The 27,052-nt window shown below is 40.0% G+C and overlaps 1 protein-coding gene across 1 annotated transcript in view; it reads left to right on the plus strand.

Moving 5' to 3' along the window:
* Positions 1-27,052, plus strand: part of DNAH8 (dynein, axonemal, heavy chain 8) — a 349,054-nt gene that overhangs the window by 198,485 nt on the left and 123,517 nt on the right. Inside the window, exons 59-67 of the mRNA XM_011986894.1 lie at positions 2,359-2,572; positions 6,227-6,336; positions 10,574-10,737; positions 11,905-12,097; positions 14,766-14,888; positions 16,299-16,429; positions 22,745-22,898; positions 24,437-24,601; positions 25,992-26,218. Of these exons, the coding sequence (XP_011842284.1) occupies positions 2,359-2,572; positions 6,227-6,336; positions 10,574-10,737; positions 11,905-12,097; positions 14,766-14,888; positions 16,299-16,429; positions 22,745-22,898; positions 24,437-24,601; positions 25,992-26,218 (1,481 nt within the window). The remainder of the gene's footprint in view (positions 1-2,358; positions 2,573-6,226; positions 6,337-10,573; positions 10,738-11,904; positions 12,098-14,765; positions 14,889-16,298; positions 16,430-22,744; positions 22,899-24,436; positions 24,602-25,991; positions 26,219-27,052) is intronic.

A 27,052-nucleotide genomic window follows, 5' to 3' on the forward strand; every position in this document is an offset into this window, starting at 1 on the left:
GGTTTCACCATGTTGGCCAGGCTGGTCTTGAACTCCTGACCTCAGGTGATCTGCCCGCCTTGGCCTCCCAAAGTGCTGGGATTACAGGCATGCGCCATCGCACCCAGCTCCTACGTGGTTTTCTACAGCAAATGCTTCCTGTCTCTTTGGCTACTTGACTTCAGTGTCCTTTCTTAGCTCCTGTCTTCTGCCTTTTCCCAGGGTTTCATCCTTGCTCTAACCTCTTATTCTGCATCATTTCTGAGGAGTACCTGATGTTCAGAAAAACAAAAACAGAAAATGAAAAACCAAACAACTATTTATTTATTTAACGGTGCCACATACCGTGGTCCTAGTTGTGATCATCTATCCACCGAGGTCACTCCCCGTTAGAAGACCTCACCGATGTTGCCAGAAGTCTGCATGCTCCTGGTGGGATCCCCAACACCTCCCTCCCACCGACCTACACTGCCTCATTGACACCATCTACTTTGGCTCTACCAGGACAGTTCCCATTTTGCTCTTTATCCCTGTTCACCTCAGACACCGCTACAAGCTCAGTACTCATCCTGAAGGGAAAAACCAAACAGTTCTGTACGACCTGTGTCTGCTCCAAGGCAGATAGACCTCAGCAGTTCCTGGAAGGCGAGGAGGGTGGAGGCATGTTTAGGTCAGGTTCATGCTTATCTTCCATAAGCTGAAGTGCTCCTGAATTCCAAACTCACGTATCCAACTAGGGGTGTCTGGTTGGATCGCAAACTTAACACCTCCAACACCTGCTCCTCCAACAGTCCTCTCTCTCTCAGCAAACAGCACCTCCACAGTCACTCTGTTGGAAAATTATGTTGGCTCTATCTTCACACTGTATCTGAAATTCGACCACTACTCATCACCTCCATTGCTACCACCTGGCGCCACCCACCACCAGATCTCTTCTTGATCATTACAAATGCCTCCTCACTGCCTCCTGTTTCCCTAACCCTTCTCAACTTGTTCTCATATCATCAACCAATGAAAACAAGAGTCAGATCACGACACACTCTTCTGGTCGGCATCCTCCAAAGAGGCTTCTAGAATATAAATACCAAAATCCTTACTATGACCCAAGACCCTATACATTTTGACCTCTCCCCATGACTCTTTGCTTCCACCACATTTACTGATCTTTGTATACCCTGCAAAGGTTGTACAAAGTATGCAAAGATTGTACAAAGGTTGTACAAAGTTGTGCAAAGGTTGTACAAATATGGTGTTCACTCAGCACCTCTGCATTTGCAGTTTCCTCTGCCTAGAATGCTCTTCCCCTAGGTATCGAATTGGCTTGCTTTCTCACCTTCTTCAGGTCTTGGCTTATATGTCATGTCAGGTGAAGCCTCCCCTTCTCTCCTTGAATCACACTCTTGAGCCCCTCCTATATTCTACAGAAGTCTTAGAGTATACCATTTTATTTCCATATCAACATGCATTTGTACATCTTGTCTCTCACCACTAGAATGTGTGCTTCATGAAGACAGAAAATTTTGTCTATGCTACAGGAGAGGCTGGCACACAGTAGTCATTCATGAAATGTTGGTTAAATGAAAGATAGTTATATTTGAGGTGCTTGTGTGATATCCACTAAGAGATGCTCAATAGAGACTTGAATATACAGGTGTAGAGCTTAGAAGAGAATCTGAAGCTAGAGTTACAGGTTTGAGATTCTTTAGAATATAGGATTGAGATAGCATTTCCTGGAATAATGAGAAGAGGAAAGAGCGCAGGATGGAACCCTGGAGAACAGTTACATGTGAGGGATGAGTGACGAAGAGTGGCTTAGGAAGTGATCCCAGAGCCCTGAGCTGGACCTGGAAAGAAACAAGCCTCTGAAACCAAGAGAGAGCATTTTCAAGGAGGGGGGTTGGCAGTGTTGGAGGCTGCAGAGAAGGTAAGATGAGAACATAAAACCAAAAGCCAAAACAGTTAGTAATATCATATTCAAAGCTCAGGATTGAAACCATCCTACATTCTGATCTGAAGGTTTTTAAGTGTTGAATGTTGAGTATGAAAGATGTCTACAATAAAACTTGTTGTAACTTGGAGTACTAATGCAATTTAATGAAGTATCTTATAACTCACATATCTAACTTTATTTGGAAATTAGTTTGATCATTGTGGTGAAAGGCACCTTGGACTTGAACCATGCATGTTTAACTTACGATCTAGAGTTCATGGGTGGCATCATTTAAGTCAAATTACCTTGAAGGTGATAATTGACATTAACAAACACTTGTTGATAAGAGTTGAATTTTTTTTTTCTAATCTCATTTGTACTATTTTACTGAAGTTATGGAGGAATGTGATAGTGATATGTTACAAAAATATTGCTGTGTGAAATTTCAGATAACTAATGAGATTGTGCGACAGATGATGGAAATGGAAGGAATGTACAGCTTGGACAAGCCTGGAGACTTCACTACTATTGTTGATGTGCAGCTCATAGCAGCAATGATCCACCCTGGAGGTGGTCGAAATGATATTCCACAGCGTTTAAAAAGACAGTTTACTGTGTTTAATTGTACATTGCCTTCAAATGCTTCAATAGACAAAATTTTTGGTATGAATATTCTTAGTGTTTCTTTTATTGCATTATGTAATGGACATAAACCACAGAAAGTGTCATTTAAGAGACAAAAAGGCTCTGTCTAAAGTGGGGTATGTGAAATGGAGAGCTAAATACCAGGAAAGAGGGACTCAATACTAAGATGACTTATGCTTATAGCCTATTCTCAGACTCAGAGATATTTAGAAATAGGCTTGTTGGAAGTTAACATTAGACGTAAAGAAACCTTTGTGTTTTGGGTTTCAGGACATGGTTAATCAGAGAAATTTGGGCTAATAAATGACAGCACAAAGATCACAGATTAACAATATGTTATACAAAGTCAAATGTAGCATTTCAATATGTTAATGAAAATGAGATTCTTGACAGCAAATGTGACATCAAATCACATAAATTGTACCATCAAAACTTATGTGTAGGTCAGGCCATGCCTATAATCTTAGCATTTTGAAAGACCAAGGTGGGAGGATTGCTGGAGGCCAGGAATTCAAGACCAGCCTGGGCACATAGCGAGACTCCATTTCTAAAAAAAGTTTAAAATATTAGCTAGGTGTGGTGGCCCATGTCTGTAGTCCTAGCTACATGGGAGGCTGAGGCCACAGGATTGCTTGAGCCTAGGAGGTTGAGGCTGCAGTGAGCTATGATCGCATCACTGCATTTGAGCCTGGGTAACAGAGTAAGATCATGTCTAAAAAAACAAAAAACAAACCCCCAGTCCCCCCCAAAACCTCTTACATACACGAGAAACAGACTCGCTCATATAAGAACATTAATTATTTTGTATGGCAAGTACTGTAGTCAGAAGGGAAAGGGCAGACTTTTAATCAGTAGTTCCAGGATACATAGTAATTCTTATATGAAAATAATTGAATTTTGACATCTACTTCATGCTAAGAACAAGATCAACTACAGATGGATTCATGACCTAAATATGGAAGGCAAGGCTATAAAACATTTGGAAGGAAATACAGGGAAATAGTTGAGTGACCTCTGAGTAGGGAAGGACTTCATAAATGAGACTCAGAAAGCACAAAAATAAAGAAAAAAATATACATATTTGACTAGATTGAAATGTAAAACTTCTCTTCATTAAAAAATAACATTAAGAGGCCGGGCGTGGTGGCTCATGCCTGTAATCCCAGCACTTTGGGAGGCCAAGGTGGGCGGATCGCGAGGTCAGGAGATCGAGACCATCCTGGCTAACACGGTGAAATCCTGTCTCTACTAAAAAATACAAAAAATTAGCGAGGTGTGGTGGCGAGTGCCTGTAGTCCCAGCTACTTGGGAGGCTGAGGCAGGAGAAGGGCATGAACCCAGGAGGCGGAGCTTGCAGTGAGCTGAGATCTTGCCACTTCACTCCAGCCTGGGCGACAGAGTGAGACTCTTGTCTCAAAGAAAAAAAACAAAACAAACAAACAACCATTAAGAGAGTGAAAAGACAAGCCTCAAAATGGAAGAAAAAATTTTAATACATATAACATTGTATTCTGAATATTTAGAGAAATCCTATAAATCAGACAAGAAAAGTGAACAACTGGATATAAAAATGGGCAAACAACTAAGGCACTTTAAAAAGAGTAAGCTAAATGGCCAATAAACAAAGTAAAGATGGTAAACATCATTAGTATTCAGGAAAATACAAATGAGAAACACCAAGCAATACCGTTTCATACCCACTAGATTTGCAAAAAAAAAAAAAAAAAAAATTCTGACAAAATAAGCATTAGTGAGAACGTGAAGCAACTAAGACTCTCTTTGCCTGCTGGCCGGAGTGTCAATTGCTACAAACGCTTTGGATAACAATTTGGCATCACTGCTGGTAAACAGGGCATGTGCCCATCCCTAGCAGTTCCACTTCTAGGTTTATACCAAATTATCATTTTTTCCTTTATGGTTTGGGTTTTCTGAGTCTCAAGAAGTCCTTTCCTATCCAGACATCATACAGGTATTCTCTTATGCTTTCTTCCAGACATTGTATAGTTTTGCCTTCCATATCTGGGGCCTCAATCCATCTGTAGTTGATTTTGCACATGCATGCCACAGACTTACACAAAAATGCTCATAGTGCAGTGTGCACGATGGCAAAAATGTGAAATAATCCAGATATTTATCACTAGTAAAACTGGATAAATACATCCTGTCACAGGCACACAGTGGCCTGCTGTGCAGCAGTGAAAATGAATGAATATAGCTACATGCTTCACCATGGATGAAGCCCAGAAATACAATGCCGAATGAAAGAAGCAAATCACAGGAAAAAATACAATTCCTTTAAACTGAATTTCAAAAGTTTTTTTTTTTTTAACAAGTTCAAAAGTTCAAAAACCTAAGTGGTGAAGCTATAAAGAAAAGCAAGTTACTGATTATATTAAAGAGAAGTGGCGACCTCTGGAGGAAGGGAGGAGTTGTGAACAAGGATGAATGTACAGGGGCTTCTAATGCGCTGGGCAAGGCTGTAGTTATCAATCTAGTGGTCTGTACATGAGGGTTTGTTATTTGTTAAGCTATTTGACATACTCTTTGGTATGACTGACACATTTAAACAAATATGGAAAACAAACCAACCAGAAGCTGAGCCTCAGAGAAGTGAAATAACTGCTCAATCAAGGCCTTTTAGCTAGTGCTTGGCAGAGGGGTAGTGCTAATCCCCATCTCATGCTTCTTGTAACACAAATGTCCCACAGGAAGGTGGAAATCTAGAATACAGGATTTCAGGAAGCAAACGGGCCTTACAGGCACTTAGCACAACCAACCACAAGCAACCGTGATTTGGAGGAAAATTTCATGTTTCCCCAGGGCAATTCTTCAGTCAGTGTGAACAAACTCCAGTTTCTTTAGTCTCCACTCTTCATCAACCTGTTCTGCATCTCTGAGCAGATATTCATATTCATATTCCTCTGAAAATACCATGCTCAGAACTGAACGCACTATGCGGTGTGTAGTCTCACTGGAGTGAAGCAGAGTAAATCTTTCTTCAATCTAAATCAAAGACATTCTGAGACTTTGAGAACAGTCTCTAAACCTACACCCCAGTCTTTCTGAGAGTGATGATGACAGTCAGACCATCACTGTGCTGGGTGTTCCCTAGGAATGTTGCATGTCTAGCCCAGGCCAGAGTGGTGACTGACTGTAAGCTGGAAAAAGTGGTCCTGATTCCAGTTCTGCCAATACCAATCCATGTGACCTTGAACAATCGGCTTCACCCGTCTGGGCCTGGTCTCCTTCTCTGTAAGATGAGGGAGTAGTCTCTAAGCTCACATATGCTTCAGGGCGAATGCTGATGTACAGACTGTAGGGCCAGATTGCTTGGATTCACATCCCATATTTGTCTGCATGCAAGCTGTGTAACTTTGAGCAAGTTCCTAAGCTCATATTAAAATGGGACTAGTAATAATAATACCTACCTTGTATTTTTTTCTTGTAGGGTGCTGGGTGGGGGATTAAATGAGTCAATACATATAAAACACTTATCACTGCATACTAAGCTTGGCTGAATCCACTACTGACTCCCAGTCTTAGCTGATCCCTTGAGAGAAATTCTGAACAACACCCAGCTTAGTCAGCTTTGTAATGATTTGTTCACTGGGATAAACATATACTTTGAAATCTTTTGGTAAGCTTATACCTTCAATCTTGCTTATCTTTCAGGAATTATTGGATGTGGATACTTTGATCCTTGTAGAAGTTTCAAGCCTCAAATATGTGAGATGATTGTGAATTTAGTCTCAGTGGGCAGAGTGCTGTGGCAATGGACTAAGGTACAGAATGGTTTGTTGTCAATAATTTTTAAAATGGCAACTGTTATTCAGCCCTAGTTCTCACCTCATGGCTCATTAAGTTATCATAATATCATATATAGTGGTGTTTTTTAGAAAAGACAAATTACGTGCTCAAATAGGTTTATGACACCTTTTCCTTCCAGGGAGCAAAAGATCTGACTAAATGATGCTTTCCATATGTATGAGATGTTACTGTAAACCAGACATGACATCCAAGACAAAGTAGAATTTTGCTGAAATGAGAACACTGCATTTCCACTTGTTACTCTGATTTGTAAATCTTTATTTGTATTATCTGTCTCCCTCCACCAAACTATGGCAGACACTCAAATGCCTATTGACTGACTTAATACATGATTTCCAGATATTCTCAGCCAACTAGGACTTAAAGTCTAACTTGTGTGTTTCTCTGAGCTGGAGCATGAGTTAGTAAATGGATGGAAGTGTTCTTAACAAAAATTGGCTAGATTTGCATACACAAGTCAGTGTCCTAAGTAAAGCTCAGCAAACCTGCAGCTGTCCGCAGATGACTTAAGGCAGTACTCATGAAAAGGCAATTAAGTGTAGGTATGAGATAAAAATGAGGTTGATATATTTGACAAAAAGTCATGAAGGAGATAAGGATTAGTTGTCATAATTCACTACACATCCATTAGGCCGATTACACACGTGTGGGCAGGCACTTGTCTCCTGGGAAACCTGGAGTGTGCCAGCCTGTCAGATTCCTGGGTAGACTGGGGATTTCTAGATACGGAATTATCAGAAGAGGAATTTGGGGGTTTCTTTTTTTTTTTTTTTTTTTTTTGAGATGGAGTCTCACTCTGTCGCCCAGACTGGAGTGCAGTGGCCGGATCTCAGCTCACTGCAAGCTCCGCCTCCCGGGTTCACGCCATTCTCCTGCCTCAGCCTCCTGAGTAGCTGGGACTACAGGCGCCCGCCACCTCGCCCGGCTAGTTTTTTGTATTTTTTAGTAGAGACGGGGTTTCACCGTGTTAGCCAGGATGGTCTCGATCTCCTGACCTCGTGATCCGCCCATCTCGGCCTCCCAAAGTGCTGGGATTACAGGCTTGAGCCACCGCGCCCGGCGGGGTTTTCTTATGAGATGCTCTTCCACGCAGCCACCTTCCGTGATGGGGGTGGAGCCCTGTTCCTTGCCAACACAGGGCCTTTACATGTGCCATTGTACCCCTTTTAAAGAAACTTGAAAATAAGTGGCAAGGACTGAGCATCTGAGATAGTTTTCTGTGGTAAGATACATGTGGTTTCCAACAGGACTATTGCTCAATTTACTGTGCTTATATACGTAGTTCTCTGAAAAGCTTTGCCTTTCCAGGTGTCTTCCATCTTCCAGTTTCTTTTGTTATTTGGATGTTTCCTGGATCCATGTCCTCAGTGTCTTTTTTTAAATCTATTTAATCCATTCTACACAAGCTTTCATTCCCACTGTTCACGTCAAAATCACCAAAGACCTCGATCTTGCCACATCTCAAGGTTAATTTTCCTGTCCCTCTTACTTGACTTTTTAGCAGCATTTGACCTAAATGATCCCTCTAGATATTTTCTTCACTTGGCTTCAGAGGGTCCCCATATTCTTGGTTTTCTTCCTAGTGCACTGGCTACCTCATTTAAAGTCCCCCTTCTTCTTTCCCTCCTCTAAACACTGAAATGCACCTGGTCTCGATGCTGGGCCCTCTTCTCTATCTACATTCTTTCCCTAGGTGGCCTCATCCAGCTTCGAGGCTTTAAACATCATCCCTGTGCTGATGACTTCAAAATGGATATCTCCATCCCAGGCCTCTCTGCCTGGCTCCAGGCCAATTTCTAACTGCTTAACAGACATCAGTGTTTGATGTCTGATACTCATCTCAAAGTTACCATGTCCAAACAGAACTCTTAAGTGTCCTTCAATATGATCCTCCCTCAAACTTCTGCATCTCAGTAGCAGCACCAGTTATCCTCCTTCTTAGGTTAAAATTACTGGGCTCCATCCTTGATTTATGTCTTCCTCATGGCCTACATCCAGTCCATCAGCGAATATCAGTGACCTCCCCTTCAAAATCTACCCCAAAGCCGAGCCCTCCTCGCCATACTCCCATGACCACCCTGATAAGTGCTCCCATCACTTGTCCCCTGGACCATGCAGTAACTTCCTAACCAATCTCCTTGCTTTCTTCTTGCTCTCTTGGAGTCTGTTCTTTTCACAGTCCTAGATGATATTTTTAAAAAAGTAAACCAGAAATCTTTACTCCTTCTTAAAACCACCAGTAGACTCCCAGTTCCACTTATAATGTCAGCAGACTGCAGTTACTTCCCTTGCCTGCCATCATCCTGCTCCAGCTGAGTGGCCCTGCTCACCATTCCTTGAGCACCCCAGGTTTATTGCACTGCTGGGTCACCATACTTTGGCTCATTCTCATCACTCTTACCTTCAGAGGGACTGTCTCCGGTCGTCCTCTGAAGTGACTGCCCTTGTCCCTATCCTACTCATTATCTGTCTCCTGGCCCTGATTTTTTTTTTTTAAAACCATGGCTTCTATCATTACTTGCTTATTTACATATATATTTGTTCCCTGTTCATTCTCAGGCTCCCCAACCACAGAATAAAAGCCCGCTTGATGACAGCAGAGTTAGCTGTCCTCTGTTTACCAGTGTGTCTTCTTAAGAACCAGGGAGGTGCTCAGTCATTGAAAAATGAATGCATCTTCCTCTTCTACCCACCTCTACATAAGCAGCCTTCTTTGTGTCTTTTCTTCCAATCTCCCATCTTCACAAAGCACTCTTTTAGTCCATTCATGCCTTGTCTATCAGCCCACCTTTATGTTACTTTATATAGTTTTAAGGCAGAAGCAGTTGAGAAACGAAAGAAGGTGATGAAAAGTAGATGGAAATATTAGAAGAGAAGGAAAGAAGCAAGTTAACAAATAGTGAGAAGAAGAAGGAAAGAAAGGAATTTTGTTTTACAGATTCTCTTTAATGACTGCCTCAGTTACCAATGGCTGCCATCATGGCTGGAGTGTTGTATTATAAAAAAAGCAATATTCACATAACCTTACCCTTTGGGTATTTTTGCATATTTATAATATAACTATATGTTTTATATTTTAGTGAGTGGGATGAACATTTTAGCTTGCAATGGAACTGAGCACAGAGGGAAGTTGATAGGCAATTGATAAAATACGCTTCTTTTCGTTTCGTCTCCCCATGCTACTTGCTGCTTTAACTAGCACTGGGAATTAGCCTGTAAAAATTACAAACTCAATAGGGTAATTTTTCAGTATAGAAAGGGCTTAATTTATGAACAGATGCTAAAGAAAGCATCTGCTTTGCTGAAATAGGTGTATGGGGAGTTTGTATCACCAGAATTATCATTATTTTCACTTTCAAAAATGATGCTAATGATATCAATTATGATCTTTATACATGACCATCAATGCATTCCATATCTAGAGTACCTCGAAGTTATCCCTTAATGGGTATCTCTCTGGGTAAGAATGCGGTATTGTTACAGCTTTGCCTTTTTGTATTCTAGAAGTTGGTAGAAATAGTAAATTAGCATAGAATACATACTCTGTGCTCAAACAGAAAAAACATCTATTACTATACGCATAGCTACATGTCAGACTTGCCTGTCCACTTATTATGGATATACAGATATACAAAGACTGTTGACTGAGTTTGGATCCATATAGTAAAATCCAGGTTATGATATGCAGATATGTTTATAGAAATCCTAACACATGAAGGACCCTAATCAAAGCAATTTATAGAAGATAGCCATTATTAACTTTAAAAGTGAACATTGTTCTTACCTGCATGACAACCAATTCACGTTCAGTTTTTTGTTATGACGTATTTCCACATGTACACTACCAATGATTAGACATGATTATTCCCACAATTCATATAGTTCTTAAGAACTCGGGGGAAGTGACTCGCTCAAAGCCAACTGATGGTGGTAGAACAAGGTCTTGGAATCTGCATCCAGTGCATTGGTCTTGAATCCATCCTATCCAAGAACTTATGGTCTTTTAAATCCTAAGTTGGTTTATTTATGATTTTCTTTCTGTCCGTGTTGTCACAAAATATGAACTTAATCTTGATTTATTTACTCAGCAGATTTTATCTAAAATAGGATTTGTGAGACAGTTCTAAAAATAATTCTACTTTTAGTTGTATCTGAAAACTAATTGAGAGTATTTCATTCTTTCCTCTCTAGGTAAAGATGCTGCCAACTCCTTCTAAATTTCATTACATCTTCAATCTTCGAGATCTTTCCAGAATTTGGCAAGGAATGTTGACCATAAAAGCTGAGGAGTGCGCTTCAATCCCTACTCTCCTGTCCCTTTTCAAACATGAGTGCAACAGAGTAATAGCGGACAGGTGCGTATTGCGGCTCTTGAGTTTAAATGTATGACCTGAGAAGTTTATGCTACTTGGTTAATTTTTTTTTTTTTTTTTTTTTTTTGAGATGGAGTTTTGCTCTTGTTGCCCAGTCTGGAGTGCAATGGTGCGATCTCAGCTCACCACAACCTCTGCCTCCCGGGTTCAAGCGATTCTCCAACTTCAGCCTCCCAAGTAGCTGGGATCACAGGCATGTGCCACCATGGCTGGTTATTTATTTATTTTTTGTATTTTTAGTAGAGATGGGGTTTCTCCATGTTGGTCAGGCTGGTCTTGAACTCCTGACCTCAGGTGTTCCACCCGTCTCAGTCTCCCAAAGTGCTGGGATTACAGGCATCAGCCATCCTGCCCAGCCGGTTATTTCTCGCATTATCTACTGGGTTAAGTAGAGTAAGGAGCATTGTCATCATTTGCTGTGGGGCTTGTGAAGCATTGATGGCGTCTCTCACTTGCCCACTGCCTTAAGAGAATGCTCTGCCGATTTATTCGAGTATGACTTCAACAATACATCTTTATAAATCACCAGATCATCAGAGTTGATAACATTCGGAGGCACACTTTCATTGTATATATTTTCTACAAATTGTGAGCTCTTTGTAGGTTTTATGTGGGGAAATCTGGTTTCATCCCTTTAAAGTGAAACAATCTCATTAAAGTTAATTTCAGTCATCTTTTGGAGCCTCCATTCCCTCATCTATAAACCATGGATGATAATGCCAGTTTCACAAAGTTGTAAAGTGTCTACCTTGACTCACACAAGGGTGATACTTGTCAAATGTTACCCCCCTTTGTCCTCTCTTCCCTCTGTGATACTGTCAATCTGAAAAGGTCCTTTGTGCACCGAATCCACCAACCCAGAAAGAGGACGCTTGTCCACTACCGACCATCACTTCTGCACCCCATCACAAGTTTTAGGGACCTTTGATCTCACCTAAGTGATTCATCTATATTTTCTATAAGTGGTGCAGTTAATGTTATAACTTTCTTGGATGGGATTATGCCCTTCTTATCAAAAGGCAGAACATGTTGTTTCCCTGTCCTGAATTGAGAAGGTCTAGGGTGGGACTGAGAAGAGGCAAAGGGACATGTTCAGTTAGAAAAGATGCTTTCATATTTCACATTCTTACTACTACATTTTCCTTTCAGATTTGTAACTCCTGAAGATGAGCAGTGGTTTAACACACATCTTATTCATGCAGTTGAAGAAAATATTGGCTCTGATGCAGCGTCGTGCATTCTTCCTGAACCATACTTTGTGGATTTTCTCCGTGAGATGCCGGAACCAACTGGCGATGAACCTGAAGACACTGTGTTTGAAGTACCCAAAATATATGAATTGGTATTTATTTTCATCTCTTTAAAGAGGTTTTCAGATCGCTCACCTAACTAGATCTTTCTTTCTGCACCAGAGTCCCACCATGGAGTTGCTATAATTCCAGCACTTTGGGAGGGTGAGGTGGGAGGATTGCTTGAGCCCAGGAGTTTGAGAGCAGCCTGGGCAACACAGTGAGACCCTGTTTCTACAAAAAATAAGAAAAATTAGCTGGCTGTGGTGGCATGTTCCTGTACTCCCAATTACTCAGCAGGTGGAGGTGGAAGGATTACTTGAGCCCAGGAGTTCGAGATTGCAATGAGCTGTGATTGTGTCACTGCACTGTAGCCTGGGTGACAGAATGAGACCCTGTCTCAAAAACAGAGAGAGAGCGCGAGTTCAGTAAGACGACCAAGCATTTATAAATATGAAATAACTATACTCTATACCTATACCAACAGTTGGCAAATTATAGTTTCTGGGCCAGATCCAGCCAGCCCACTGCCTGTTTAATTTTATTAGACTTACTAGCTAAGAAGGATATTTATTTATTTATTTATTTATTTTTGAGATGGAATCTCTCTCTGTCACCCAGGCTGGAGCGCAGTGGCATGAACTCGGCTCACTGCAACCTCCGCCTTCTGGGTTCAAGCAATTCTTCTGCCTCAACCTCCCAAGTAGCTGGAATTACAAGTGCTCTCCACCATGCCCGGCTAATTTTTTGTATTTTTAGTACAGACGAGGTTTCACCATGTTGGTCCTGTGATTACAGGTGCCCACTACCATGCCCGGCTACTTTGTTGTATTGTTAGTAGAGATGAGGTTTTACCATGTTGGTCAGGCTGGTTTCAAACTCCTGACCTCAAGTGATCCACCCATCTTGGCCTCCCAAAGTTCTGGAATGACAGGTGTGAGTCACCGTCCCCAGCTGATTTTTCATTTTTAAATAGTTACCAAAAAATAAAAAATCAAAAAAAGAACAATATTGTGTGACATGTAAAAATTATATAGAATTCACATTTCAGTGTTCATAAATAAGGTTTCATTGAAACACCCATTGGTTTAAATATTGGCCATAGCTGCTTTTGCACTACAATGGCAGGGGTGAGTAGAGACTGAATGGGCCATAAAGCCTAAAATATTTACTATCTTGCCCTTTACAGAAAAAATTTACCAACACTTGCCAACAATCACAAGATAGACAATATAAAAGTATTTCATTTAAAGTCAGGAAACAACAGATGCTGGAGAGGATGTGGAGAAATAGGAACGCTTTTACACTGGTGGGACTGTAAACTAGTTCAACCATTGTGGAAGACAGTGTGGTGATTCCTCAAGGATCTAGAACTAGAAATACCATTTGACCCAGCCATCCCATTGCTGGGCATATACCCAAAGGATTGTAAATCATGCTGCTATAAAGACACATGCACATGTATGTTTATTGCGGCACTATTCACAATAGCAAAGACTTGGAACCAACCCAGATGTCCATCAATGACAGATTGGATTAAGAAAATGTGGCACATATACACCATGGAATACTATGCAGCCATTAAAAAGGATGAGTTTGTGTCCTTTGTAGGGACATGGATGCAGCTGGAAACCATCATTCTGAGCAAACTATTGCAAGAACAGAAAACCAAACACCACGTGTTCTCACTCATAGTTGGGAACTGAACAATGAGAACACTTGGACACAGGAAGGGGAACATCACACACTGGGGCCTGTTGTGGGGTGCAAGGGAGGGAGGAGGGATAGTATTAGGAGATATATCTAATGTAAATGACGAGTTAATGGGTGCAGCACACCAACATGGCACATGTATAGGTATGTAACAAACCTGCATGTTGTGCACATGTACCCTAGAACTTAAAGTATAATAAAAAATAAATAAATAAATAAATAATTTCATTTAACAGCAACAAAAACATGTAGGAATTAACATGACAAAACTTTAGTTAAACAGCGACTTGCCATTCTTTCTAAATTAATATATAGGTTTAATGAAATTTGAAACAAGATTTCAAAGGGACTTTAAAAACAGAGTTAAATAACAAAGAAATCCTAAAGCGTATGTAGAGCCGGGCGAGGTGGTTTATGCCTGTAATACCCGCGACTTGGGGAAGCTGAAGTGGAAGGATCCAAAGAGCCAAGGAAGTGGAGGCTGCAGTGAGCTATGAGTGGGCCACTGCACTCCAGCCTGGGTGACACAGTACCTTGACTCTAAAAATAAAAATAAAGTGTATGTAGATCAAAGAAGTAGATGGGGAGGAACAATTTGCAAAACAAAGAAAGTGGGTGTGGATTTAATTCAGAACAATGAAGACTTGTGGATTTGGCTCCGTAAATAATGTAAAACTTTTTTATATTTTTGAAAGCTGCAAACAATATTAAAAAGTAAATAAAAACTAAGAAAAATGTTTCCTATATTAATGTGTGACATGGATAGGAGTTGGTAGGGAAAGGTCAGAAATGATTTTGCACTAGAAACCAACTAATACAGTTAAGTTTCAGGCCTTAGAAAATGGAAATAACTAAAAGTAGACTAATATGTGAGAAACCTCTGGCAATCCATAAAGTTTAAAAAAGATACATATATTTTAAAATTACTTTTGAGTGTCTTTACAATTGCTGCTTTAATACATATTTGGATCTTAAATACTATTTTTTTCTCTTTCTCCCCACCCATAGGTGCCATCCTTTGACTTTCTGGCTGAAAAACTCCAGTTTTACCAGAGACAGTTCAATGAAATCATTAGAGGAACATCTCTTGATCTGGTGTTTTTTAAAGATGCAATGACTCATCTTATTAAGGTCCTAACTATTGCCTATTTACTGATGTAAATAGATCATGTAAAAGCTTACTATATTTCATAGATAATTTTTTTTGAGAGAATAACTATATACTGTCAGGTGTCATATAGAAGACTGTGCATAGGTTGGGTCAGTTCACCATCCCGGAAGACAAAGGCTTAATAGGAAACCCTTTATTTGAATCCATCTACATGGCAGCAAATGTCTTTCAAGGGCAAATATGGTTTTCTCTTCAGAGTTTTTGGCACACTGAGTCAACAAGAAAGTATGGAGAACCTTTAGAAAGTGTGGAGAACCCTGTGAAAAAATATACTTCCCTCAAATTCTATTTTCGATATTATGGGAATTCTGTTCCCCATGGAGGAAAAGATGTTGCTTTGAGAAGTGTCAATGTTATGACTGATTTACAGATGATGGGACAGGGGTAAGGTTGATATACAGGACCGGTGAGAGAATAGAAGCCAGTTAGAGGTAACACCAAAAAGGGGTGTTTTCACACTAATCTATTCAACAAGTAATTGTTGAGCATTCACTGCAGCTAGGTCTTGGGGTTCTGAGATTCTATTCTGAGTGCAAAGCCATAAGTGGTTAATATATTTTAAAATATGCTGATAGAATTTACACATACCAGGGTGTCATTGTTGATCCGCCAACTGTAAAACTTGTATTTTTAAAAAATTGTTGTTTAGCGGTAATAGGGAATTTAGTGATCCACCTAGACTTTCTCTCTAGTCGGTGACAATACTATAAAAGACAGTTTTTTAGCAATGCCTTCAATTGACCTGCATAAGATTGGAGCCACAATTTGAGTCTTATCTTCACTGAGGAAATCAACCATAGACAAGCAACACAAGATGAAAGGCTGTCTCTCCAAGTTGGCTCCTAGAAACATCCTCCTACCCCACTGTAAATAGAATTGTGGTATTTAAAAACAATTGTTGGCAGAGATATGAGAGAGTTGAGTTAGGTGTCTACATGATTCATTGTCGAGTTAGGTGTCTACATGATTCAGTGTGTTAGGCTGATGAATAAAAAAAAAAAATTCTAAACATTTCTTATATCTTCTGCAGATTGGGAAAAGCCGCTCCACTATCCATTGGGTCTAAAACTAATAAAACTGTACATACATGCACTCACATGAACACACACACAGAATAGTTTTAAAATAGAAGGGAGTAAATCCAGTTTGTTCTGTTCTTCATGATGTAAATATAGATGGTCAAGGAAAGATTCAAGCTGAACAAATCAATATTAAACCTTAATTTAAAAAATTCTGACATAGACCATTAACAAGGAAAAAGTCTAATATCGTTTAGAAACATATAATCAAAACTTGGACTCATTTAGTGCAAGAAACTATAAACATCCACATCCTTTTTTCAAATAAGCACTTTTTAAATCTCAAAACAGATTTCACGAATAATTCGAACATCATGTGGAAATGCATTGCTGGTGGGTGTTGGTGGCTCCGGAAAACAAAGTCTTTCAAGATTGGCCTCTTTTATTGCTGGCTATCAAATATTCCAGATAACATTAACCAGGTAGGATGAAGTAAAACACAATATGTTTTTCTATAGTTAATTTCTCTAAGGTTAAATGTTTACTCTAGAAAAAAAGGAAGCACAACAGTTTTCTGTATTTCTTTTTAAAGTAAACTTTAAGTATTATATATATAAGGATATTTACACAAGTGTCACAGAGTAAATACACTGTAGCCTGTCTACAGATGAAGAAATAAAACAGTACTCGTACCCCAGAAGTGCCCCCTTGTTACGCTGCAGTCATTACCCTCCCAAAGGAAACAATATTCAAAGAGTAAGCCCATTGATTAGTCTTGCCTAGTTTTGAATTTTGTATCAATGGAATCATACAGGATTTGCTCTTTGCATCCCATTTCTATTATTGTGTTGTTTGTGAGAGTCATCCATGATGCTACATGTAGCAGGAGTTGTTAATTCTTTTTGCTGCATGATCTTCCACTTAATCAGATACTACCACAATCTATTTATCCATTGTACTCTTGATAAACATTTGGTTTGGGCAAATAGAGCTACTGTAAATATTCTTGTACGTGTCTGAGTATACACCTGAAGTTAAAATTGCTGAATGTAGGGTATCTGTATATTTAGCTTTAGTTGATCTGCGTAGTAGTTTTCCCATGTGGTTGTACCAATTTACACTTCCACCAACATGCCATGAGAGTTTCAGTTGCTCCACATCCTTGTCCCCACTTGGCATTGTGTGTCTTTTTCATTTTAGCAATTCTTTTTTTTTTTTTTTTTGAGATGGAGTCTTGCTCAGTCGCCCAGGCTGGAGTGCAATGGCGTGATCTCGGCTCACTGCAACCTCCACCTCCCAGGTTCAAGCGATTGTCCTGCCTCAGCTCCCGAGTGCGCCACCATGCCCAGCCAATTTTTGTACTTTTAGTAGAGATGGGGTTTCACCATGTTGGCCAGGTTTCTCTTGAACTCCTGACCTCAAGTGATCGACCCGCCTCAGCCTCCCAAAATTACAGGCGTGAGCCACCACTCCTGGCCAATTTTGGCAATTCTGTGTGCGGAGTGGTAGCTCACTGTGGTTTTGGTTTGCATTTCCCAGATGGCTAATGATGTTGAGCACCTTTTCATCTCTCACTGACCATTTGGATAGGCTCTTTTGTGAATTATAAAAGCCCTTTCTCCATTTGGTTTTTCAGTTTGGTTGCGATTCTTTCTTACTGACTGTTAGGAATTCTATATGTGTTTTGGATATAAAGGGTGTATATTGCAAGTATCTTCTCTCAGTTATTGATTTGCCTTTTCATTCTCTTAGCGGATCTTAATTTTAATGAAATATCCTTTTTTTTTTCTATTTAGTGCTCTTTTGTATTATATTTTAAAATCTTTGTTTACCCTAAGGGCACATAGATATTTTCCTATGATTTTCTTAACATTTACACATAAAATTTACTACTTTCACATTTAGTTCTATAACCGACCTAGAATTCATTTTCTTATAATATCTGATGTAGGAGTTGTGATTATTATTTTCAATATTGATAGCCAGTTGATCCAGCTCCATTTATTAAAAAGGTCATCTTTTCCCTGCTACATCACAGTGTCATTTTTTTGTCTTAAGTCGTCTAATCATATACGTGACTATATAGTCTCCTCTATTGGTTTCCTTATCTATCTTTGCATCATTGCCCACTGTATTAATTGCTGTAGCTTCTTTAATATATATATTTACATTTAACATATGTATATTTGGTAGTGTCAGATCTCTAACTTTGTTGTTGTTCTTCAAAATGTCTTGTCCATTTGACTTTTTATTTCCATATAAAATTTAGATCACTTTGCCAATTTATAAACAAACACACAAATCATTCTGCTGCCAAACAATGAAAAATTGAACAAAATGCAATTTCTGAGTATTTTAAAAACATAAAACATCAAATAAGTAGATATTAATTTAATTTTACTTCAAAAATTAAATTAGTTGTCAACATTTAAAAATCGGGAGATTTCATATTTTAGAAAAGCGTATTTCTGACTTTTTTTTTGAAATAATTGGAAGATCTGGCAACCTAGGGCCTACACACCCAGGTAGCAGAGCTCAGTAGCAGCTGCCTCCTTGGATGGGACATACAATCCTGCAATCCACAGACCCCACCAGCACTGCTTCACTCACTGGGATTTATCTGTCTGATTCCTGTAGGCATCTAAATTTGTGATCCTGAGATAGGTGGTATTGCACTTATTATAGTTAGGAATGACAGAGGCTTAAATTAAGGCAAATTTATTCACTATATTTTCTTAATTTCTGTATTCTTGATACCCTGGCATCTGAGACCCTGGTGACTGGGGAGAGACTGACCCTTCCAGGGTAACCAATTCTTAGAGATTCAAACAGCTCCTCCAGAAGAGTACCTTTCATATGCAAACCAACCAATCCAGAGTCCTTACTCCCAACCACCACCTCTATCTGGTGGGTGTGTAGTGGCATCTCACGGTGGATTAGGATATTCCTCTGCCCTAATCACCCCAGGGCAACATACCAGTCAACAAGGGAGCGCTCCTATGCCCCAGAGGCTGCTGAAATTATTCAAACTAGCCGATCCTAATTCTGCTTGCCTGCCTTGCCTTTCTCATGGAAACCACAATAAAGCCTCTTGCCTGTGATTTCCCATCATTCCTTGTGCCTCCTGATTGACTCTGGTGTTTCCCCATGTCACCCTACCTAGCATGTCAAGCCCCCTCCTGTTTCTAGGGTTCCTTGAGTATAAACATCTTCCTTCATGACAGTCGTTCCTGTGTCTTTGTGTCTTACCACATTTGATTACAACAAATTCTGGATACATTTTATAACAGCAGATAAAGTGGGAATAGAGAGGAAGACTCAGCAGGGACAGTTTAAAGTATGCAGGATTAATAGGACTTAATAACTGACCCAATATGCAGGAAGAGGAGGAAAGAACAGGAAGGCCAGCATGACACTCTTGAGTTCTCTAGTGGTACAGTTGTGTGCCCCATAAGGACATTTTGGCCAACAGCAGACAATGTATATGGTGGTGGTCACATGAGATTGTAATGGAGCTACCCTATACAGGAGTAGTATTTTAAAAATCTTTTATACTGTATTCTTACTGTACCTTTTCTATGTTTAGGTAGATACACAAATATGGACCATTGCATTAGAATTGCCTACAGTATTCAGTGCAATAACGTGTTGTTCAGGTTTGTAGCTTAGGAGCAATAGGCCATTCTTATAGCCTAGGTGTGTGTAGGTATACTCTGTGCTGTTCTGTATCAGTCAGTTTTTGCACTGTTATGAATACCTGAGACTGTGTAATTTATTTAAAAACAGGTTTGTTTTGGTTCAAGGTTCTGCAGGCTGAACAGGAAGTGTGGTGCTGGCACCTGCTTCTGGTGAGGGTCTCAGGAAGCTTCCAATCATGGCGGGAGGCAAAAGGGCAGCAAGTGGTCGTATCATGATAGCTGGTGTGAGAGAGTCAGGGGGCAGGCCCCAGACTCCTTTAAACAACCAGATCTTATATGAACTCAGAGTTAGAACTCACTCATTACCAAGGGGATGGTGCTAAGCCACTCATGAGGGATCTGCCTCCATGACCCAAACACCTTCTACCAAGCCCCACCTCCAACATTGGGGGTTACATTTCAACACGAGATTTGGAGGGGACAAACATCCAAACTGTATTATGTTCCCACAATTACAATGTTTTCTTTTTGTTTGTTTGTTTGTTTTTTGAGAAGGAGTCTCACTCTGTCACACAGGCTGGAGTGCAGTGGTGCGATCTCTGCTCACTGCAGTCTCCACCTCCCAGGTTCAAGCAGTTATCTGCCTCAGCCTCCTGAGTAGCTGGGATTACAGGTGCCCACCACCACGCCTGGCTAATTTTTGTATTTTTAGTAGAGACAGGGCTTCACCAGACTGGTCAGGCTGGTCTTGAACTCCTGACCTTGTGATCCACCCGCCTCAGCCTCCCAAAGTGCTGGGATTACAGGCGTGAGCCACCACGCCCGGCCACAGTGACAATATTTCTTAAGGATGCATCTAGCAGAATGTATCCCCATTGTTAAGCAATGCATGACTGTACTCACCACACTGCATTAAAAAAAAAGTGCTTGTTCACATACATTTCTGTCTCCTTCACTAAGCTGTAAGCTCCCTGAGAATGGACCACTGTAATATTTATCTTTTTTATTTTCATTATTAAATGCTTAGTTTTAACCAATTCTGTAAAAGGATGTGTTGAATAAATAAAAAATGACCAGCTTTGAAGGGTAAAGTGACAATTTAGTTCAGTACATTTGAGTCTGAGGTGTTGCAGAACAGTTTCCATAGATAATAAGACTCATGGATGTGGAGTTCAGGAGAGGATTCTGGTTCTTGCAATAGGAATATAGACATCTCAGTAGAGGGAACCCTTTTATGGTCATGGGGAGTATGAATAGGGTGCATCATGGAAAGAAAAGATGGCTGTGGAAAGAACTCCAGGGTCTCCCAACATAGAGAAAGGGAGCTTGCAATTGAGAGTGAGAAGAAGAGGCAAGACAGAGAGGAGGAAATCCAGAGTGGTTTTCAGAAACTAAGCAGGTAGATAATTAATCTGCAAATGCTGGCTGGGTGCCCTGGCTCACGTCTGTAATCCCAACACTTTTGGAGGCCAAGGCAGGCGGATCACCTGAGGTGAGGAGCTCGAGACTAGCTGGCCAACATGGTGAAACCCCATCTCTACTAAAAATACCAAAAAAATTAGCTGGGCATGGTGGCAGGCACCTGTAATCCCAGCTACTCAAGAGACTGAGGCAGGAGAATTGCTTGTACCCTGGAGGTGGAGATTGCAGTGAGCCAAGATCACGCCATTGCACTCCAGCCTGGGCAAGAAGAGTGAAACTCCGTCTCAAAAAAAAAAAAAAAAAAAAAAAAAAAAAAAAAAAAAAAAAAAAAAAATCTGAAAATGTTAAGGCATGAAAAGTGGCAGCTGATAGTCAACATGATAAAACTTTCAGTGGAGTGGATGGGCGCACAAGCCACATTGCATTAGGAAGAGAAGCAGCACAGAGAACACTTTTGGAAAACTTGAAAGAAAGAAACAAGAGAGGTCAGGATCTGGACAAGGAGTGTGTTGTGACTGTCTCTATGTATTGCAAAAGCAATACATAACAGTCAGTCTAATTCTTTAAAAAATCAGCCAAATTGACATCTTTTGACTGATCAGTTCAGAGACTGACCAGTCAGTGAGAGGATTACTCTGACAGCATCAGGCCACTAGATCTTTCTGGTTCCAGTGCTCATAGTCTTTCTGTGAAACCCATGGCCTACTCCCTATTACTTGCATTGTAACACCTCTTTCCAGTGAGGATTACCTTTTAGTCCTTGTCATTAGCTTACCCATGAGGATTTACATACAACATTTCAGATAATGTCTGCTTTCTTTTTACACATCTCGTCACCTCTGGTAGCACATACATTTAACCAGAAACAGAATAAACCAAAAAATAAAGACCAAGATCTTTTCATTCCATAATCTGTAACCATCTAACATTTCTATTATTTATCCCATATTGCATAATGCATCTTTTTCTGTGGGTTTTCTTTGTACCTAGCCACTTAATGAGCTGTGCAAATTACCACTATATACAATTTATCATTAATTTTATTCATAACTTACTGTGACTTTTTCACCAAACTAAACTCATCCAAATTTCAGATGAGTTTTAGATATTGTACATATATTTACTTGGACAAAATCTGTTGCTGAGGACAGTCAGATTGCAGGGACTAAAAGTTCATTTCTCTATTCCCGCTTACGCTTCATGGATCACTTTTGGTAAATTCCCTGATTCTCAGTTCTCAACTTAAACAAAACCTATTTGTTTTGAATGGTAATATATCACTCTCTAGCTCTAATCTCTGTATTTTCTAGCAGGCACCATTACTTAGTATCTATGGAGCAGGTACATATTATGCTCTAATAATCATGGGCTATTATTGTGTTTTGGGATAAATTATGACTATGGATTTGTTGTTGTTGTTGTTGTTGTTTGATTGTTTGTTTGTTTTGAGACAGAGTCTTGCTCTGTTGCCCAGACTGGAGTGCAGTGGCGCGATCTCAGCTCACTGACCTCTGCCTCCTGGGTTCAGGCGATTCTCCTGCCTCAGCCTCCCAAGTAGCTGGGATTACAGGCACACACCACACGCCTGGCTAATTTTTTTGTATTTTTTTAGTGGAGATGGGGTTTCACCATGTTCCGCCTCGGCCTCCCAAAGTGCTGGGATTACAGGTGTGAGCCACTGCACCCAGCCGACTATATATTTTTCAATCTAAAAATTTCTATCACTTTTCTTCTTAGGTCTTACAATGTGACTAATCTAACAGATGATTTAAAATCTTTGTACAAAATTGCTGGTGCTGATGGAAAAGGCATCACTTTCATCTTTACTGACAATGAAATAAAAGATGAGGCATTTCTAGAATACCTTAACAACTTGCTATCTTCAGGGGAGGTAAGTTTCAAAACTAACGAAAAAGCCCATGTTGTAAAATGTAAATTATATTGGAATAGTAAAAGCAGCAGCCTTTTGAAAGTGAGGCTGTTTAGTACATTTTTGATTGTAGACATGGTTAATGTATGAGATTTAGTAGATTTTCTGAAGTTCCTGTGAAATGAATGCTGCCCATCTCCAGATGCTTTGTTTAATTTTGAACATGGTTCCTTACTTGTCTCTTCAATCTTCACTTTGGTCTTATAATTTATTTTAGGAGAAGCAAAGTATCTGTCCGTCTATCTACATACTAGTGAGGAGTGTAGAATGGTTGAAAGAGTTCTGTTAGTTGTAAATGGATGTCTGCACCACCACTTCCGAAACCGCTTGTATCAGCACTTCCATGAGCCCTCACATCTTTAGTACTTTGTTAGAAAGACTCACCAGACTCAGCATATACAGGTCAAGCATCTCAAATCCAAAAATCTGGAATCCAAAATGCTCCGAAATCTGAAACTTTTTGAGCACTGATGTGATGCTCAAAGGACATGCTCATTATTGGAGCATGTTAGATTTCAGATTTTTGAATTTGGGGGTGCACAACCAGTAAGTAAAATGCAAACATTCCAAAATCTGAAAAAAATCTGAAATCTGAAACACTGTGGTCCCAAGCATTTTGAATAAGGGATGCTCAACTTGTAGTTATATTCATGGTGGAGATTTATTGCGGCAACACAGTAAGGATGCAGAGCCAGATCAGTAGAGAGGAAGACTCATCTTGTAGAGTAATTGATGTACCAGGAACATGGAATTGATGTTCCAGCTTCCTATGCTTTTGCCAAGGGGCCATATAGAACGTCCTCTCCATCCAGTATGAAGGGCAGTATCATATGCACTGTGTTTCCATTCAGGAAGCCCACTTGAGATTCGGAGTCCAGTGGGTTTTTTTAGGGTTGGTCATTAGTCACTTCCTGCCTAGCTACAACTACCAAAGTTCCAGATTCCTAGAAGGAAAGCAGATAGATGTTTACCATATGTCACAAGGTTTCTGTAAACAGTCTAGTTGGCACTGCAAAACAACCTTATCAGTTACTAATGGAGGAGACATTCCAAAAGCCAAGTTCCCTGATAACAGCCCAGGGTCAACTCTGCAAGCACACCCTTCTCAAGATTAAGCCTGCTGTGTTAACTCTTCCCTGCACCATGGTATACAGATGCTTAATGGTGCAAAAATCAGTTAAGTATTTTGGAGTCAGAGTTGATTAGACTGACTCTGAGTCGAAGTACAGAGGGCACCCCTGGACATCTTGAAGAGGTGATTGAGTGGTGGTGGAGATGGCTTTTTGGTGATAGCTACTGGAGCACAAGAAAACACAATTAGTTCTTGATTGAGCTGCTCAATAAAAAGTTGCAGTCTTGATAATCTCTGGCAAATCAGATTTGACAGTCGAGATGCTGAAAGAAAATATGAAATAAGATGACGTGCAAATTTAAAAAGGGACTGGACTTTGGTGGAGAACTCTTAAAATACAGAACACTTCCTTGTCCATTCCTTAAAGATCTCCAATTTGTTTGCACGAGATGAGATGGATGAAATCACCCAAGGTCTGATTTCAGTGATGAAGAGGGAACTGCCTCGCCATCCTCCTACCTTTGATAATTTGTATGAATACTTCATTTCAAGATCAAGGAAGAACTTACATGTTGTTCTCTGCTTTTCTCCAGTGAGTTTTTATTTTTATTTATATCTACGTAGAAAGAGTTCCTTATTTAAAGATACTTAGTTTACCTTCTCTGATTAGATAATGATCTTAGAAATTAATATTTTTACATTGAATTAAAATTAACACTTTTGTACCAATCTCCATTGACCAAATTCTCATTTCCAGTATAATTTAAAATATTCATATTATTAAAAAATATTGCATAACCTGCAATTTTCATTAGTTACCTAGAGACATGGGTTGTTTGAATTGTAAGGGACTTGGTGATGTAACCTCGTCCAGCTCCACCTCCCATGTAGACATATCAGGTTTACTAAAATGTCCTTGATGTGGGTTTGAAGGTCTCTATCTCATCGTGCTACCCAATATAGTAGCCATTAGGCATATATGGTTACTTAAGTTTTGATTAATTAGCCCCGTTTCTACTTAACTATTTGGTTTATTTTTGATACAGGGTCTTGCTCTGCTGCCTAGGCTGAAGTGCAGTGGCATGATCATGGCTCACTGCAGCGTCAACCTCCCAGGTTCAAGCCATCCTCTCACCTTAGACTCCCAAGTAGCTGGGACTGCAAACATGTGCCACCATGCCCAGTTAATTTTTGTATTTTTTGTAGAGATGGAGTTTTGCCATGTTGCCTGGGCTGGTCTGGAACTCCTGAACTCAAGGGATTCACTCGCCTGGGCCTCCCAAAGTGCTGGGATTACAGGCATGAGCCACCACACCTGGCTTTGCTCCATTCTTAGTGCTTAGTAGTCCTGTGTGGCTAATAGCTACCACACTGGAATGCATATATATAAAGCATTTTTATTATCACTTAAAGTTCTATTGACAGCTCTGCTCTGGGGACTGTCACTAATTTATAAGGCAGCCTGCTTCATTCTTGGATAGTCTAATTGCCAAAAGGCTCTTATTTATAATCAATAGAATTTTGTCTCTGTACTTTTCTGATTCTAATTCTGCCCTATACAATGAACTCAATCCCTCTTCCGTGTAAAGGTTTTCAGATGTTTGGAGAAGGTTTTCTCAAGGCTAAGTTGTTTCTTTTTTAGACCAAACATCTGTTCCTGCAGCTGTTCTCACTTGTCCCAGTGTCCACGCCTTTTGCTGTCCTGGCCCTCTCTCTCAAAGAGTTCTAGTTTATCAGTTTCCTCTTAAAAGAGAGTTCTAGAATTGAATGCAATAATGTAGATGTAGTCCCAGGACAGGGGAGAGTGTAGCGTGTATTTCCTCCCTTCATCGGAACGTTCAGTTTATGTATGATTGCAGCCCAAGAAGATTCATTTTCAGATTTGTGACGTCACTCTGTTGGGTCCGACTGCAGAAATCTCTCTCTGGCTGACTTATAACCCCTCCCGTGTTTCTAATGTTTGTTGACTTTGCTATCAACAGGTTGGTGAGAAGTTCCGTGCCCGTTCTTTGAAATTTCCTGGCTTGATATCAGGTTGCACTATGGACTGGTTCAGCCGCTGGCCGAGGGAGGCTCTGATTGCTGTGGCCTCCTACTTCCTTTCAGACTATAATATTGTCTGCTCTAGTGAAATTAAAAGACAAGTTGTAGAAACAATGGGCCTGTTTCATGACATGGTTTCAGAGAGCTGTGAAAGTTATTTCCAAAGGTAAGTGATATTACATGAGCAGCATCGCTATGGAACCACAGCATGTACTACCAAGAGGAATGCATTGTAACATCCAGCAGAAGACTCTTCCTATTGATTGAGCATGAGGTCCTGGCTGCATTTTTAGATCTTTCTTTCTTTGATTTTCTAGTGATTACGTATGAAGAGATGGCAAGTAAACAAGATTTCAAAACGGACTAGTGTCCACACTTAAATACCTTTTTAACCTCCAAACCTCAAAGTAACAGATACTTAATGAATTGCTTTATTTCATCTGCTTAATTTTGTTTTGAAAATGACTTAGCTAATTCATCACCACTGTTTAAAGTTAGTTTCTTGTTCAAATGCATTATTTATTTTGATTAAAGAAGTACACGGTTTCTAATGTTTTATTGCCTTATGTTGAGGGAGTATTTAGAATTTCTATTTGCATTACTCAGTCTTACCAATGTTTCTATGCCAGATAACTATGAAACAAAATATTAACTGACTGTGGGAAAACCACTCACTAAAAGTAGCAATGACATGTTCGTTATGTGAAAGCTGGTATCAACTATGCAAAAACACAGCTTTTTTCCCCACAAAGCATGACAGTCACTGTATAAGACTGACAAATGGGCCAGCATGGATCCCCAGAAAGGCTATGCCTGTTTTTCTGCATAGAGAGTTTGGGTAACACTCTCATTGATTCTCTCTGGCTGACTTATAACCGCTCTGTGTTTCTAATGTTTGTTGACTTTGCTATCAACAGGTTGGTGAGAAGTTCCATGCCCGTTCTTTGAAATTCCTGCTTTGAAATTCCTGTTCTTTGAGGTTCCTGCTTCACAAAAGTTT

The sequence above is a fragment of the Mandrillus leucophaeus genome, unplaced genomic scaffold (assembly GCF_000951045.1).
Source record: "Mandrillus leucophaeus isolate KB7577 unplaced genomic scaffold, Mleu.le_1.0 Scaffold3, whole genome shotgun sequence".
NCBI classification, from domain to species: domain Eukaryota; kingdom Metazoa; phylum Chordata; class Mammalia; order Primates; family Cercopithecidae; genus Mandrillus; species Mandrillus leucophaeus.